Source organism: Ambystoma mexicanum, chromosome 7q (genome assembly GCF_040938575.1).
Source record: "Ambystoma mexicanum isolate Mex_15411 chromosome 7q, UKY_AmexF1_1, whole genome shotgun sequence".
Classification (NCBI taxonomy): domain Eukaryota; kingdom Metazoa; phylum Chordata; class Amphibia; order Caudata; family Ambystomatidae; genus Ambystoma; species Ambystoma mexicanum.
The window spans coordinates 35,927,144-35,943,426 of NC_090941.1; the positions used below are offsets into that span (position 1 = coordinate 35,927,144).

General features: G+C 43.4%; 1 protein-coding gene across 2 annotated transcripts in view; it reads right to left on the reverse strand.

Annotated features, from left to right (window-relative positions):
- Window positions 1-16,283, reverse strand: part of PHEX (phosphate regulating endopeptidase X-linked) — a 1,520,886-nt gene that overhangs the window by 1,250,186 nt on the left and 254,417 nt on the right. For both annotated transcript variants that reach the window (XM_069639233.1, XM_069639232.1), the window contains exon 4: window positions 2,873-2,959. In XM_069639233.1, coding sequence (XP_069495334.1) covers window positions 2,873-2,959 — 87 coding nt within the window. The remainder of the gene's footprint in view (window positions 1-2,872; window positions 2,960-16,283) is intronic.

Here is a 16,283-nt window from a genome sequence, read left to right on the forward strand (position 1 = left end):
ATACACAAGTGTTTAAAGGCGCGACGAGGCAGGGAGGGGGGAACAGGGGGAGGACAGACAACGATCCTACTAGGCCAGGTGTCATTCAGACCGCGCAAGTGCAGGGGTAGGGGGAAGGGAAAAGTGCAGTACAAGGTAAGTAGAATAGAAATAAATAGATAAATAAATAAATAGGGCCAGCTGGTGGCAAGTGCAAGGTAAGTGCAGACAAGTGCTGGGAAGGAGGGGCTGTAGGGATAAAGAGAACAGTCCCGCAGTGCAGGGGTTGCCAGGGAGGCAGTGCAAGTGGAGAGTGGCTGGGCCCAGGACCGAGGTCGGTGAGAGTGGCCAAGTTTCAGATTCAGTGAAGTATTTAGTGAAGAATTAGCAGGGGAGAGGGAGAGAGAAAGCAGAAGCAAAGAGGAAGGTTTTGAGGTGCTTCCGGAACCGGAGATGGTTCTCCTCAAGTTTCAGGGAGGCAGGAATAGGCTATTAAATTACTACATAGGTGGTGTTATCCCCCTATCACATTTGGCGAGGATGTACCCTGATAAAGGAGCATGATAGTATACCCAGGACTCATTACCCACTGCTTGTGTTGTTGGGGGTGTAAAATGAGGAAGGTTAAAACCCGGGTTTATCCAACATGTGCCATAATCTTTTGAAACCATATAGAAGGTGCATAAAGCAACAATTGAAGAGGTTGACTGTGCTGTCAAAAAGGGAATGGCTTCTAAGAGTAAGAGATATATACTGCATGGAATAACCTACACACTTGCTTCATAAATCTAGGTAGAGGAAAGAGATGTGGTGGATCCCTTTCTATGACAAGTATGGAAAATAGAATTGCTTGTACAAGGATGCTCTGTGCTTCTTCCTTAGTTTTCATCTGAACTAACTGCTCGGTCTAGGGAGGGGTAGGGTGGGTTTGAAGTAGGAGGCTGGAAGGAGTAGGATTGTGGGGAATAGAATTGATGTCTGACAAGGCCCATTATGCTTGAATGTTTCGTTTGTAAAGCCACTTTTCTTGAATTGAAAACTGTCCAAAACTTTCATTCTGAAAAAAACATATGGTGAGCCAAATCAAAATAGGCACAATAAAAAAATCAAAGGGCGCTCAAGGAAGAGTTCCTTTCCTCTTTTCATGATTTTTCTATGCATTTTTCAAGAAAGATGGATGGAGAAGGTGGAATCAGGAGAAAGATAAGTGCCACTTTCATGAAACTGCTCAGTAGGTCAGCTTGGATACCAAGATTCAGCCCCTTTTACAAACTATCTCATTGGCTGTTGCACCACTCCACTCCTGGGTGTTAAATTACTAGGCACATTTGCCACTGTACCATGAACATTTGTGTTATTTATGTTAAATAAGGGAAGATATAAAACATAATTGACGTAACATGTATTGAATACCTTCAACATCCGATTAGAAAGTGGTTCAAGCAAATTTAGGCATCCAAAAAAGACTTCTAGTTTAGGATTGTATATTGTTGATTGCAACTGTCTTTCAACATGAGCAGATATTGAATTTAGCAGCATCAAAACAGAGTAAATGAAAGAAGCTGTTGTTTGGTAAATAAAGTCATTGAAAGTCAGGTCATCAAATGTCAAGGTCTTACATTACATAAACACTGAACTGCGCTTTTGGTTTCAGTGAGGATGAATAGCCAGAAGACTGCAATGAGGTGGCTTCAAGGAAGCATGAAGAGGACCTTGAAACAACTGGAAAGAGACGCTGACGTTACACGGGGCAGACCCTGCTGTATAAAGTAGAGATTGAAGAATCACTCAATGATTCGGGGCACAGGCAGCTGGCCTGCAGTCGTAGTGAGGGAATCTGGCGTCCTAAGACACCAACCCTCGAGATTCAAATTTGTAAATGTACTTATCGAAAGGCAGTTGGCCCCCAAGATAGGAAACCTTGAAAAGCAGGCAGAGAGGCTCTCTGTGAGTTGGATTGGATCCAACTCCAACATCCGCTATGAAGGCGTTGCACAACCTCTGGGAGGTGGACCGATGGTTTCAGAAACTGCACCCAGGCCACTGCAAGTCGAACGGTGCTATCTAACTGCACCAAAACAAGAACCAGAAACAAATAACACGCGGAAGATGCGGGTGAACAAGAAGCTGACCCAAGACTCCTTAAACATCAAACCTACTTTCAAAGTAAAGAATACATCAAGTGTAAACGTCCTTGTCACAGTGATGACATCAGTCCTAAATGTCAAGAGTGCCTTGGGGTGAACTCCCTTATCAAGATAGGAAATCCAACTTGAAGGAAAGAGATAAAAAGGACCAAGAGTTATTTAGGAGCATGATCCCCTGTAGTCACAAGTACACCTAAGTGGGTATCAACAGTAAGGAGAAGAATTGAGAAAAGATTAACCAAGTTGGTTCTTAATCCTTGGGAGGAAGTAAAAGGACTTTTAAAAACCTATTCAAGAGAACTTTAAGGATCAGTCTTGAAAACTTCCTCAAGTAGACCGCGAGAAGGGAGTAATTCTCCTGCTCCTAGTGCTTTTGGTAAAACAGACCTCTTTTCAAGAGACTTCTACTGAAGCAACCGAGTCTGGATCGTTTCACCAGGAGAAGGGGGTCATTCTCCTGGTGCTGTTGTTAAGAAGAATCTGGAACATTGAGTGGTTTATTTTTTAGAGGCAGGGATAGAGTAGATGGCTTGGACAGAGGACAGTACCTTTTTGGTTTTGACAGACATTCTGACGAGCACCCAAGTATTTTCTGTTGAGGCAGGGACAACCCCTCTAGAGCTAGGGAAAGACGGTTTACTTTCTTTTAATTGTTAATAAAAGTCTATAGCCAAAATGAGAACACCCTGTCAGCCTCCTTACACCATCATGCCACAGTCTTGACGCATGCAAAAAAGTTAACTTACTCTCATTCATACACGACATGTAAAGAAGCTTTGCCTTCTGAATGCCTTCTGAGTCCCTCCTCTTGCTGATGGGTCTTTCAAGCAATGCTAGGAAATAAAAAAAAAAATGTCATATGCAAAATCACAATTTAAGTTATCGTGTTTTCTTTACAGGACACATAGAGCATGTCACATGGCAATGGTATATCAGCCTATGAAATACAAGTATGGTCACAGAGAGCATTGACTACATTTATGAATTAATTATTTATCAGTTAATGCAGCCAGTGTATACCCAAATCACATATCCCAAAGGATGGTTTAGAGGCAAGCACCTGGGAAAGAGAAAATAAGGGGCTCTAGGGTGTGGTAAGTAACCCTTGGGGTCGAGGTGGGTTTTTATTGTTTTATTGCACTTTAGTTTACAGTAACTTTACACAAAGAATCTATGAAACCTTCATAGAAACATAAAAACAGTTGATAAAAAAGAAGACAAATTATGAAATTCCTATATAAAATAGATCATTATATTAATTATTCAATCTCAGTAAGAAAGCGACACAAAGCAATAATTAAGGAAACATTCTCTCCCCACATGAGCCTGGACAAAAATAAGTTCTGAGAGCCTTCGGAGCCAATGCAATCATTCTCTTTTTTAAATACTTTATACCTTATCGAATGTAACTTTCAACCTTTGGTAACCCAATGGCACACGGCTTCCAACTGATCTTTAATATTATAAAAGCGACAAAAGTCCACTTTTGCCGCTGTGTCTGGCAAATTCCAATTTTTGGTTCTTTCCTGCGTGTAAAGTTTGATAAACCCAAAACTATGTGCACATGGTTCAGAATTTATTACATGGAACACGCCTAAGGTACAACGGAAGTTTAGCTCTTGTGCTAGGAAAGTTCACATATTCTGAATACAAACAATAATTTGACATTGTCTCAAGGGTCAACCTCCAAACCTCTCCAAAGAGTGTGAACTTAACGTTGCCTGAACGATGGCTCAGTTCTTCTTCCAAAGAGTCAATGCTTCACAATAGATCCTGCATCTTATGTATAAAGATATTTAGTGCAAACACTGAAGCGTCCGTCACCATTTTGTGCAAATCGGCATATAGAGAATTGTCTGGGGGTTGTACGTTTTCCGTATAATTCAATAACTGCCTCTGTTGGTATCAAGCTTTCAGTGAAACCAGGACAAACTCACGACGGATAATGGAATTAGGGACTGAGAGGGCCAATCCCAGTACCTTTTTCCTTAGAAGACCCTGCAACACGTTCAGGTCATCCCCTAAATCCACAGTGGAAAGATCCAGCCCATAAAGAAGGACCAGCTCAATTTTCCCCAGATAATACCCCCATAATGGTAAGATTGAGAATGTACACAATTTAGACATCAAACTTTTCATTTGAGCATTCTATGGTAGCAGCTTCTGCTGTAATCCAAATGGCTCTGGAAGAAGCATTCAGAAGATTATATCCTAAGTATCGTAAAGATGTTACATTATCAACTCTTTGCTTACCAATGAACTCCCACATCGTTTTCGGCTTGGATATAGAAGCGAAGATCATGACCTTTGATTTCCTCCCATTGGTCACCAAGCAGTTTTTTAGAGCATACTGATTGAATTAATTACGTTTTTTTGTAGCCCCATGGGAGTCTTATATAAAAGTATGATGTCATCCACAAAAGTGAGCCAATGAAGCCTCAGATGCCCCAACCTAACCGGAGCCATAGTGTTGGCCTTCCATAGTTCTTTTATACCACTCACATAAAGATTGAAAAGAGTGGGTGACAGAATACATCCCTGTTTAAGTCCCAGGTCTGAAGGAACTGAACTGGTCATGGCTCCTTCTCGTGTGAGTCAGATTTTAAGAGAGGAATTCTCATGCAATAAAGCAATAAGTTGCACCAACTTTAGCGCAAATAATGAGTTTAATCAACTTTGTCCACAAAATAAAGCGGGTTATGCAGCCAAAGGCGCAGGACATATCCAAAGAGGCCATGTAGATAAGTCCCACGCCCCCTGTTCTTGCCGCCCACAAAAAATGAGCCAACATTGTGGCATTCAAAGGAGTGCCCAGACTCTGTCAAAAACCAACTTGCAAACGGGAAAGTAAGCTAGAATGAAGCATAGGTAAGTTGAGATCCCTTAGTAAAAGTGTAGCATCAATAAGTGCTATGGGTCTATAGTTCGCTGGAACAGTTGGATCTCCGTTTTTATAAATTGTAATAATAATGGATTGGGAGAAGAGGGTAGGAATCCTGTTGGTCTAAAAAATGTGGACAAAGCACAGCCTTAGAAGCTCCGACCACAAAGTTGGCGCTTTCTTCAATAAAAAAGGAGGGAGGCCTTCAGGGCCAGGGGCCCTTGAAGGCTTCATTTTGGCAATAGCCCAAAGAAGGTCATCCTCCAACCAAGGGCATGCTCCCTCCACTAACGGACACTGGGTGGGATCATTTATTCCCCTAAACCTATTTGCACTTAAGAAAGTCTACACAATTATACTCTGCAATGGAGCAATTAGCCTGTGATTGAAAAAAAACCTATACCATCATTTCTACAGGCAGAAAATGTCAATATATTATCAATATCATTCATATTTATATCATATTTCACCGACTTCACAGCATTTTTATAACGTTGACAAATGTACTCTTTAACAAGAATGTAATCATTTTAAGGTAGGCCCCTTAAATTAGCTGTTTTATGGATGCACATTTAACTCGTTTAAAGGCAGCAATTCTTACATCGTACTTATGTACTTTGCTCACTTTATTCGCCCCCCTCTGCTTTCAATGCAATAGATTTTTAAAGTCCCTAATGGCCACATATAGTTTGTCCATTGACCCCCAGAGGACCCTTGTCGCACACCTCTGACCTTAGCATTGTTAACTGGGTTTGTCAACAGATGTGTACATTTGTACTCAAACTCTCGTTCCATCGTACTGAAGGGCCACCTCTATCTACCGACAGACAAGCCATGGTCGGAATCAGCTCATGGGCAGAATGATGGAAAGAAAAGTCAAAGTAGATTATCAAATGGCCGCCTTGGCAAAGATCATAAAATCTCATGGGCCCACATTTAGATATTAACTATTAACTGGCGATATAGGAAAAAGTTGTCAATCCATGAGGTGGCCGCTCACCTATGCCATGTAAAGGTAGAGGAAATCCCATTAGTCTGTCCCGTAACCAATGTACATTCCTGGGCAGCCAAGAAAGTATTCCACAATACCCCACTGTTAGAACTGATTAGGGAAGGGTCAGGGAAGTCATTCGCTTAATTCAATCTGGCCCCTTCCACACAATTTGAATTAAAGTCACCCCCCAAGATTATTATGATGCGCCAAACCCTCCATTCACCAAGATTCAAACAATTTTGACAGCGCCAAATGAATAGATGCAATAGATTGTTCGCCGGGGTTTTAATACACATTCACCACCAAGATGTTTGCTCTTCTAATGTTATCCATGATTTTTACTGCCCTAACTGCCTCTGCACTATGAAACGATTTCGTTTTTAAGTTCAAAGCTGCATCAATAGCTATAACCAAACCACCACTTGGCCAACCCTTGTCGGCTCGAGTGGCAGGGGAGGTATAGGTCCGATACCCCTTAAGATCAATGTGAAAAGTTGCCATGGTTTCCTGCAAAAGCAAAACATTAGCTGATCTCATAAAATCGGAATGTGAAAACACCTTATCCAGATTATTTAAACCACATACATTCTATGATAACACTTTAATAGACGTGAGGTTAGGGTAAAGTCAATCCTTGTCATAAGGCAGAAAATGTTTTCACTGCTGAATCAACCCAATAACAATTCTGTCCCTCAGCAAACAAGTTTGTGATCTGAGCAATCAGATTAAGTTTGGGGAGAGAGTCGATGGGCTTTATAGAAGAGATCACAGACCCGTTATCTTTTGCAGCGGGCTCGATAAAAAGATATTCGCTTCTTCTACTGATTTTACTTCATGAAGATCAAAGCCCAACGATTTAAGATTAGAACGCTACTCCCATACCATGTTGGCAATAATAGTAGAATGAAAGTGGGAAGTCATTGATGGTTGGGCACTGTTGACAAAGATATGTACTCAATGCCTTCTGACTGAAGAGACCTCAACATTGGTATCTGGTTACAAATATCCAACCTTCTAGTTTTATTAAGAAATGTCAATCCATTTTCTTGGTTGATGTATTCCCATCCCATGATCAGTCACGCTAATGGCCATACCCACCCCTGATATCTCCTCATTACAGGTTGGGGCTGCCACCAGTCTTGTTGTTTGGGGCGAGAACCCTTGTGTTGTTTGTTCGAAGAAAGCACCTGATTATTTTGATCACTTGTTACCACAGATATTGGAATATGCTGTTTGCATGAACAAAAGAATGAAGTCATTTTAGTTTGTTTAACCTTCATGTAATTCACTGAAGATATTGATGGGTTTAGTTCTACTTGACCGAAAATATTTGACATTTTCCAATTTCTTTGGGTAGTTTTTTGGTCCAAAATGCAGGGAAGACCCCCCCCCCACAACCATACCCCCGCCAGAACTTTCCCCACCTTAACCTATTACCTTACCCCTACCCATATATTTATGTATTTAATTTGACCGAAAAATCAATCAATGAAATTCAGTCCGATTGAAAAGGTCAAATATGCTAATTGCTATTGACGTGGAGTGCAGAGAGTTTAACAGAGGTGCATTCTTATCAGTAGCTCCCAGCCTCTGAGGTTCTCTGTCTGAAGTAGTCATTGTGTTGGTACCCACCGTATTGTTAGTTGGTTTAGAAGAAATGACAAGGTGTTCCTTGTTGGAAGTATGAGTCTCCAAGGCCCTCCCAGCAGTCAAAACTGTGGAGGTGTTAGCTTGAACCCTCCCCCCCATAGAGCCTGAGGAAGGTAAGGTTAGACCGTCCTTCCATACAGGCATTGATATTGATATTTTATTTGTATTGCGCTTGTACACAAGTGTTTCAGAGCGCAACGAGGCAAGGGAGGGGAACAAGGGAGAACAAAAACAATGATTTTCTAGGCCCAGTGACATTGAGAACGCGCAAGTGCATGGGAGAGGGGAAGGGGAAAGTGCATGGGAGGGGGGGAGAAGTGGAAAGTGCTGAGCAAAGGAATAGAAAGAAAGAAATAGTAAATAAAAAAATAATAGAAAGCAACAAACAATGGTAGTGCAGCCAGCACGTGACAAGTGCTAGGATTAAGGCAACAGACAGGGTGTGTCTGATAAGTGCAGGAAAAGGAATGGGGGGAGGGATTGTAGGGTTACAGATACAGACCCCAGTGCAAGGTATTGCCAAGAGGCAGTGCTGATGGGTGGCAGGGTGAGCAGGTACCTGGGTCTGATATTCAGAGGGTAACTAGGTGCACAATGCTGAGACAGAGCAGATCAGCAGTGGAGAGGAGGAGCAAAGGCAGAAACAAAGAGGAAGGTCTTGAGGTGCTTCCGGCACCAGAGATGGTTCTCCTCAAGTTTCAGAGTAGCAGGGAAGCTGTTCGAGAGGGCGGCCCGAACCGAAGACAGAGATCTACCCCCAGCTTGTTTCTTTGAAAAACGACTAACCCTGAGGGAGTTAGAGGTGGAGGAGCGAAGAGCTCGGGAGGGAAGGTATTTACGGAGGGACAGCTGAAGGTATTTTGAACCCAGGCCCCAGAAAACCTTGTGGACAATGCAAATGGTATTGAATTTAATCTTTGCAGCCACTGGGAGCCGGTGGAGAGATTTCAGGGCTGGAGAGATACGATCCCAGGGTTTGAGGCCTAGGACAAGTCTCACAGTCCTGTTCTGGATGAGTTGCAAAGGGCAGAGAGTAGAAGCAGTAAAGAAGATTTAGAAGGAGGCTGTTGCAGTAATCCAACCTAGAGAGAACCAGGGCTTGAGAGACAGTGAGCTTCTGGGGGAAGGAGAGGAAAGGCAGAGTACCTCTGAGGAGGTGCAGTAGGAAGTTTGACTTTTTAGAGACATCAGAGATGTGGGCGGTAAAGGAAAGTGTGTAGTCCCCGAGGTTCTTAGCCTCGCAGGTGGGGGCGGGAGGAGGGTCAAGGGAGGCAGGCCAGAGAGTGACAGGAAATTAGGGTGAAGGTGTGCCGATGAGGAGGATCTCAGTTTTGCTGGCATTCAGGCAGACATCGTTGGCTGCACACCAATCCCGAATGTCAGACAGGCAATCAGAAATGAGAGAAGGAGAAGAGGTCACAGAGGGAAGCCTTAAAATAAGTTGAGTGTCAACTGCATAGCATTGAACATTAGAGCAGAAAATGGCTATGCAGTGGGCAAGGGTTGCCAGGTATTGGTTGAAAAGCCAGGGTGACAGGTTAGACCCCTGGGGAACACCACAGGTAGAAAGGGAGATAAATGAAAGGAAAGACCCAAGTTGGACCTGGGAGGGTTGATCAGGGAGGAAAGAGGTCAGCCATTTGCCTGAGTATTCAAATCAATAATATCCTCAGACATATGCAGTTGTCGACGATATTTAAGAGAAGAATTTCGATGACTATGTTTTGAAACTGGTTGATCATTTTGTTTTCTTCCTTCCATTGGACTTTCTTGTATGTGTTTGTTTAGGAAGGGGTGAAACATCAGGAGATATTAGAGCCTGTTACCCAACATTCCTGTTAATGATGGGATCCAGTGAGTTGAATAAAACAGGTGAAGTACTCAATCTATACATGCATTCCAATAACGGAGTATGAGAATATGGCGTTTGACTGGTGACTGGAGAGACCATTATTATAAAAAGAGGAACCCCGGTAGAACACTGACTCGAGAGGGTTAACAGTGTCTACTCTGTCTATATCCGGGTGGATAGTAGTCAATGTATAATAGGAGACAAAGCTGATATACAGGTGCTAGAGTATAAACCTAAACTAAGGAAGGGAGGGACCAACAACTATTAAATGATCAACATCATTTTTAATAATAGGTCATAAAAGTTAAAAACATATAATTAAATTTGAAGGTCCACAATACAAAACTTCACATCCAATATAAAACAAGGAATATGTAACAGGCTCTAGATGCAAGCTAAAACAATTCACAGAAAAAACACTTGGTACATATAAAACAAATAGTAGTGTACCAGACTCAATTAGGATTAGTGTATCATAAATTCATGTCTCTGTTTTTAATCCAGAGAACTGTCTCGACATGTTTATGTTCTTTAAACGTAAGTATTGCACATTCATCAGGAGGAGGGAGTTATTACGAGAAAACCTAATTCCTATTGGGTCATGGATTAGATCAACGTCTGTCTCATAGCACCTGTAAGGTTAAAAAACACATAAAACAAAGGGTCAGCTGGTGGGTAGCTTAAATACTTTGAAAAGTTCAAATAAAGAACTAGAGTACCAAATAACAGGATTAAATTACCTTATCTGGTGCGTGTGGGGACTCTCTACTTCGAAAGATGATTAGGTGTAGGAGAAGGAATCAGTCCTACAAAATATATCCTATAGATTAAGCACCTAAGTGTGCTTATTTATCAAAGCCATATATGTGCTCACAACACATAATAAGAATCAGTAGACTGTCCTATTGTGAATAGTAGTGCTATTCGCACCTTAAGGGTATCGCTATAATATTGAAAGTGCTATTGGTATGAGAATGGCTACTGAAGCGGGAATCTTTAAGCAATTTCTCAGATTTCTTGTTCCAACCACAACCACTCTATCATTAATCTCTTTTAGTCGCCGACATCAATGCATTCATTTTTTAAGACTACTAACTGTACGTTACCATCACAGTGTTCGTCTTTATTTACCTATCACCCGCACTCAGATGGTTATAGGGACTTCGGTACTACTCACGTTCCTCTTAACATTCTCACCTAACTGAATGTTATCCATACGGATCTGTATACATGGCTTATGCCATTTGTTCCTACTGCAGGTTCCAACATGGGCTCCAGCGAATTACGGGATATTTAACCGCTATATATCCCCTGTTGATTCAACCCACTATTTGGTTGACTTATTGCGCTACCTGTTCTGACAGGTCAGCGATTCACCTACAAATTAGACTATTGGCCTTTATGTCTACTAACATTACTATCCATGATAGGACAGTCTACTGATTCTTATTATGTGTTGTGAGCACATACATGGCTTTGATAAATAAGCACACTTAGATGCTTATTCTATATAATATATTTTGTAGGACTGATTCCTTCTCCTACAACTACTCATCTTTCGAAGTAGAGAGCCCCCACAAGCACCAGATAAGTGCTCCAAAAACAGAGGTTTCTCTGAGTTATTAGAGACAATGGGCCTCATTACAAGTGTTGCAGAAAGGCAACAATGGTGCCGGTGGTGCTACCGGTGCCGTTGTTACCTCGCTGCAACATTACGAGTATGCTCGCGGGTGCCACTCTGGAACGCCTAGTCCGACTAGGCGTGCAGAGCGGCACCCGCGAGCAGTACCGGATGGCAGCAACGGCCCCGTTGTCAACAGGGCCATTGTTACCATCCTCCCCATTCCCATTGAGCCCTATGTGGGCCCTATGTGGGCTCAATGGGAATGGGGACGTACCGGGTCCGGGTCCCGCGAAAGGGATTTATCAGGCCCTCGATGGTCAGAATGGCCCGGTAAATCCCTTTTGCGGGACCCAGGCATAGCTACCTCCAAACTCGTAATGAGGCCCAATATCTTTGATATTATCACAGAGCCTCAAAAGAGACTCTAGAAACAGATGTAAGGGTGAGATAGATGCCAAACCCAAGGCGTCCATCCTGGGGAGCAATTCTGATTGTCTCTTTAATTGTATACTTCTCTGAGTAAAAAAGTCCAAGCTATGTGAATTGGGAAGGGATGTCTGGGTCACAAAACCTCAGTTGATTAAGTATGGGGGGTACAGAGACAAAGGTCCCTGCCAGGTCCATTGGAGATGGTGGACACACACTGTCCCCCTGTGAAACTTCTATATTCCTGCACATTCTTACAAGAGATTCATCCATAGTCACTGCATTGTCAGAAAAAGAAGAGGGCAGGCTTTGGTGACTTCCACTACAGGGCCCTCGATTAGTGGTGAGTCCTCCTAGGCCGCGCATATTCTGAAATAGCGGGACCCTTAGGCAGACCGTCTCCATCGAAATAGGGTATTTTATGGCCAGCACCTGAAAGTTTGTCACCCCTCACTTCCCATCCTATGGTTCCACGTCCGGAAGAGGGGGCATATTCAAGTGCTGGATAGTACTTGACGAAGTCATCAAGTCATGAGTTAAAGTATCAGAAAAATTAGAACACATTTCCTTCTGGTTAGTTGAAGTAACATCACCGGAAATACTCAATAAATTAGAATCATTAAGTAGGAGATTTGGAGGTAAAGAAATGTCCACCCCCCGATTCCTATAGCGTACTGCTGCTGCCATAAATGAAGAATGAATGCATCCGGTAGGCTTTAGGATAAGTCTTCGAGGTCAGAAAGCAACAAAGCTAGAGCAGGGGCTATGAGACAGATCACTGACCTACACTTCCCAACTCCCTAAAGCAGAAAAGTAGCAGATCCTGTATTCAAATATTTATCCTCCAACATGAGACAACTGGCAAACAAACTTTTTTTAAAGTAATTTACTAAAATGAACTTCCGGTGTCTGGTCATTGTGACCTTCGGAAGGTCCGCTTCGGAAATGTAAGGATGCCAAACCCACACACCCACCAATGAAGACCAAAGACACTGCTTGGTATCTTAAATGCTGTGCTACTAGCTCACAGTAGTGCTCACAGAAAGGAGCAAAGGAACGAGACGGAGTCCACTTGTGGGCTTATCTCCATGTTTAGGTGCGCCAGCTTCTTGCCACATGGCAGGCTGCAACACCCGCTCCACTGTGTAACGTTGATCTTGGGTGGTGTCCTCACTCCCAGTTGCCAATAAAGCCGTTCTGCCCATCCACTCCACGCACCTTCTTGCTCACTACGCTTTGCCTCACCACGCAGCTCACACAGCTCACTGTTACAGAAAGGCACCTTGGGGCGTCAAGCCTCACCATCCAGAGTTTCCACAATAGAGTCAGAGTATGGCCGCTTACGACACCTATACCAGGTGGGTTTTCAAGGGCTTGTAGAAGGGCAGATGGTTGGTTATTCAATGCGAACTCCCACAATGGCTGTTCGAAGGATATGGATTTGTAGAGTAGTTACGGTGAGTCTCTTGATTCATTTATGTGTTCTCATAGTTGACATCTGTTCCATAGTTAGGGAGGGGATAGGCTGTGCTGTACTGTGTGAAGGAAGAAGATGGTTTTGAATAAATATCCTTCTCGAATGGGAAATCAGTGCAGCAGTTTGCGGTGTAGCTGAATGTTATCCTCCAGACATTGGTTCTGGTTTTAGCCAGCCACATCAATGTGGTTGCCCTGGAGTATGTTGATGTGGGGCATTTTCCACTTGGAAAAGAGACCAAATGGTATCAATCAATGCACTCTCAGACTTATTATTCATTAATTTTATTTATTTTTGCATCCATAGCAGCGCACCAAACCCTAAGGCATCAGGGCGCTAGTTAAAGTAAGTGCAGAGAGATGAAATCTTCATTTATGCCCAGGTTTATCGGATTTATAGTGATTCCCTCGAAAAAAAAATGGTCGACATGCTAATGCAACAAATACAAACAGTCGAATGCCAAAGCATCAACAACCTATATTTTATATGTAAAAGTGCAATTCCATCGAAACCAGTCCATCGACTATATACATGGACTGGATTCAATGGAAATGCACTTTTACATGTAAAAACTAGCATTTCCATGCATTTTTGTGTAACTTTAAAAAGTTAGATGGTGTTGTCCAGTCCCTTTGTACCGTTTTAATTGTTTGTATATATTGGGGGGTCCCTACCCCCTGCACGAACCCCCCGCCCCACCCTAAACCAAGCCCCAACCCTAGCCCTGGCCCCAACCCTAAACCTAATGTAACCCTTAAACTAACACAACCCCCAACCCTAACACTAACCCTAATTTATACCTTAAACTAACCCTAGCCCCAACCCTAACCCTAACCCCAACCCCAACCCTAACCCTAGCCCCAACCCAAACCCTAACCCAAACCCCAACCCCAACCCTAACCCTAACCCTAGCCCCAACCCAAACCCTAACCCTAATATAACCCTTAAACTATCCCAAGCCCCAACCCTGACCCTAGCCCCAGCCCTAACCCTAATTTAACCATTAAACTAACCCAAGCCTCAAGCCCCAACCCCAACCCTAACCCTAGCCCCAGCCCTAACCCTAATTTAACCCTTAAACTAAATCAAGCCCCAAACCAACGTCATAAACTAACCCAAGCCACAACCCCAACCCTAATGCTTACCATTACATGTCGATGCAACCATCGAATTTTATTCAACTAAATGGCCAGTCGATGGAATGGTATTTCGATGAAAAAAAATCGATGGTTTGACATTGAATGGTTTGGGTTTAGATGGAATGACCGGATACCGTAAATCGGTCACAGCATATGGGACGTTTTGAAAAGCTTCGTCTGGCAAAGCCTCATGGTACGAGGGGCGTCATCAAATATATCAAAACAAGTCAGGCAGTTCCATAACATTGCAGAGCTGCACCTCATGGTACGGGGGGCTTCATCAAATATACAGGGATAAGCCAGGTAGGTCTATAACGTTGCAGAGCCGCACCTCCTGGTACAAGTTGCTTCATCAAATATACAGATACAAGTCAGATGTGCCCATAACTACGTCTCATGATACAGGGGGCTTCTCCAAATATACAGATACAAGTCAGATAGGTCAATAACATTGTGTAAGCTGCCCCTCATGGTACATGGGGCTTCATCAAATATACAGGGACAAGTCAGGTAGGTCCATAACATTTTCAGAGCTGCGTCTCAAGGTACAGGGGCTTCATAGACAAATCAGGTAGGTCTACAGTCTTGCATAGCCACGCGTCGTAGTAAGGGGTGGCATCTGGTGTACAGTTAGAGTTGCAGGAAGGTAAACATACAAATGTGCCACGAGGCTTACCATATGTTGTGTAAGATGTAGTGATCTACGCTGTGAGTGCGGACAAGAGTGCTAGAAGCACGGTGTCAAGGGGTATGGCTGCTACGTAAGGTTGAGTAGCAGATATAGATGAGCCCGAGACAAAACCTTGCATATGCTGCAGATCTGCATCACTGCTGCAGTAACAGGTAGGTAAATAGCAGCAGGGTACACATGTGCAATGTCACAACAGGTATGGAGGCACACCTGGAAGAGCAGTGCCTCCTGGTGAGGGAACAGCATCCAGTATATAGTCACATAATCAGTAGGTTGCAGTTTGGGTCCCATGAAGCATGGGTGATGAACAAGTCAAAATAAGTGGGCGTTGGATGAAAGATAACAAGAGTGCAAGTAATAGCAGGATAGGTGAGGATCAGATACAGATCTGGTACCGCAGAACTGCAGGGCATAGAGGTAGCAGTAGGTCTGAATGTGGATCTGTATGTGGATCGGCGATCAGCCATCTGAAAAGCCACACCTCTGTCTGAAGCCTGATACCAAATATGGCAGAAAAAAGACATTTGTGAATGGGGTGAGCAGAGGCTTACTTACATAGCTCTCAACTCACACGCTTTTGGCGGGTGTCACCCGCCTTGTAAAGTGCTTCATTTCAATGGGCTCTCACCCGCCAAAAACAAAATCAGGTGTTTTCACCCGCCTTTGCGATTGAAATGGTTGAGAGCTATGTAATTATATAGTGCTGGGAAAGGCATACAATGCCTGGGGCTTCTGATTTACATGGTGGTCCGTTGATAACATTGTAAATCGGCTAGCAGGAAGGGAAAGTATGGTCGGTTGGTCATGACATATGCATGAGTGTTTGAGCACCTACCATTGCTGAACAGAGCCAAACAGAGGTCAGCAGCCTTAAAAGTGGGCCTTGCAAGGAGGCCAGCATCGCTTGTCGGCACCCAGTAATAGGAGTATTTTGTGTCTTTGGGAGCCAATCCAGGGCCCGGCTGCTGCAGGTTGGATGGTGAAAAGCGCCCAGACAGGGCTGAATCTAATGTGAGCGCCATCTTGGAATGGAGCAGGAGCTCTGAGGTAACAAATGCACTTAAAGCAGCAGTGCTTACCATCGGCCAGTCTTCTTCATCCACAATGGGGCTGCATATGGTAAGACACCCATCAGGAGCTGGTGCTTGTGGAACGTAGGTATAGGGAAGACAGATCCAGACCGAGATCAGCCGCCTTTAACATCACTTATGGAATGAAAGGCTACCGAAAGCTCGAAAAACAAAGTCCTCTACTCTACCCTGGTCCTTCTGCTGTCTCAAGTTATCCAAGATGGTGGTAACCACCACCTATTAGTAGGGCCAAATACCCCTAATATCTGATCAAATGAGTGTTGAAACTTGAACAAATATTGAATGCAATAACCTACAGTATTTGCTAGGAGTTTGGCTCAGAAGGGAAGATT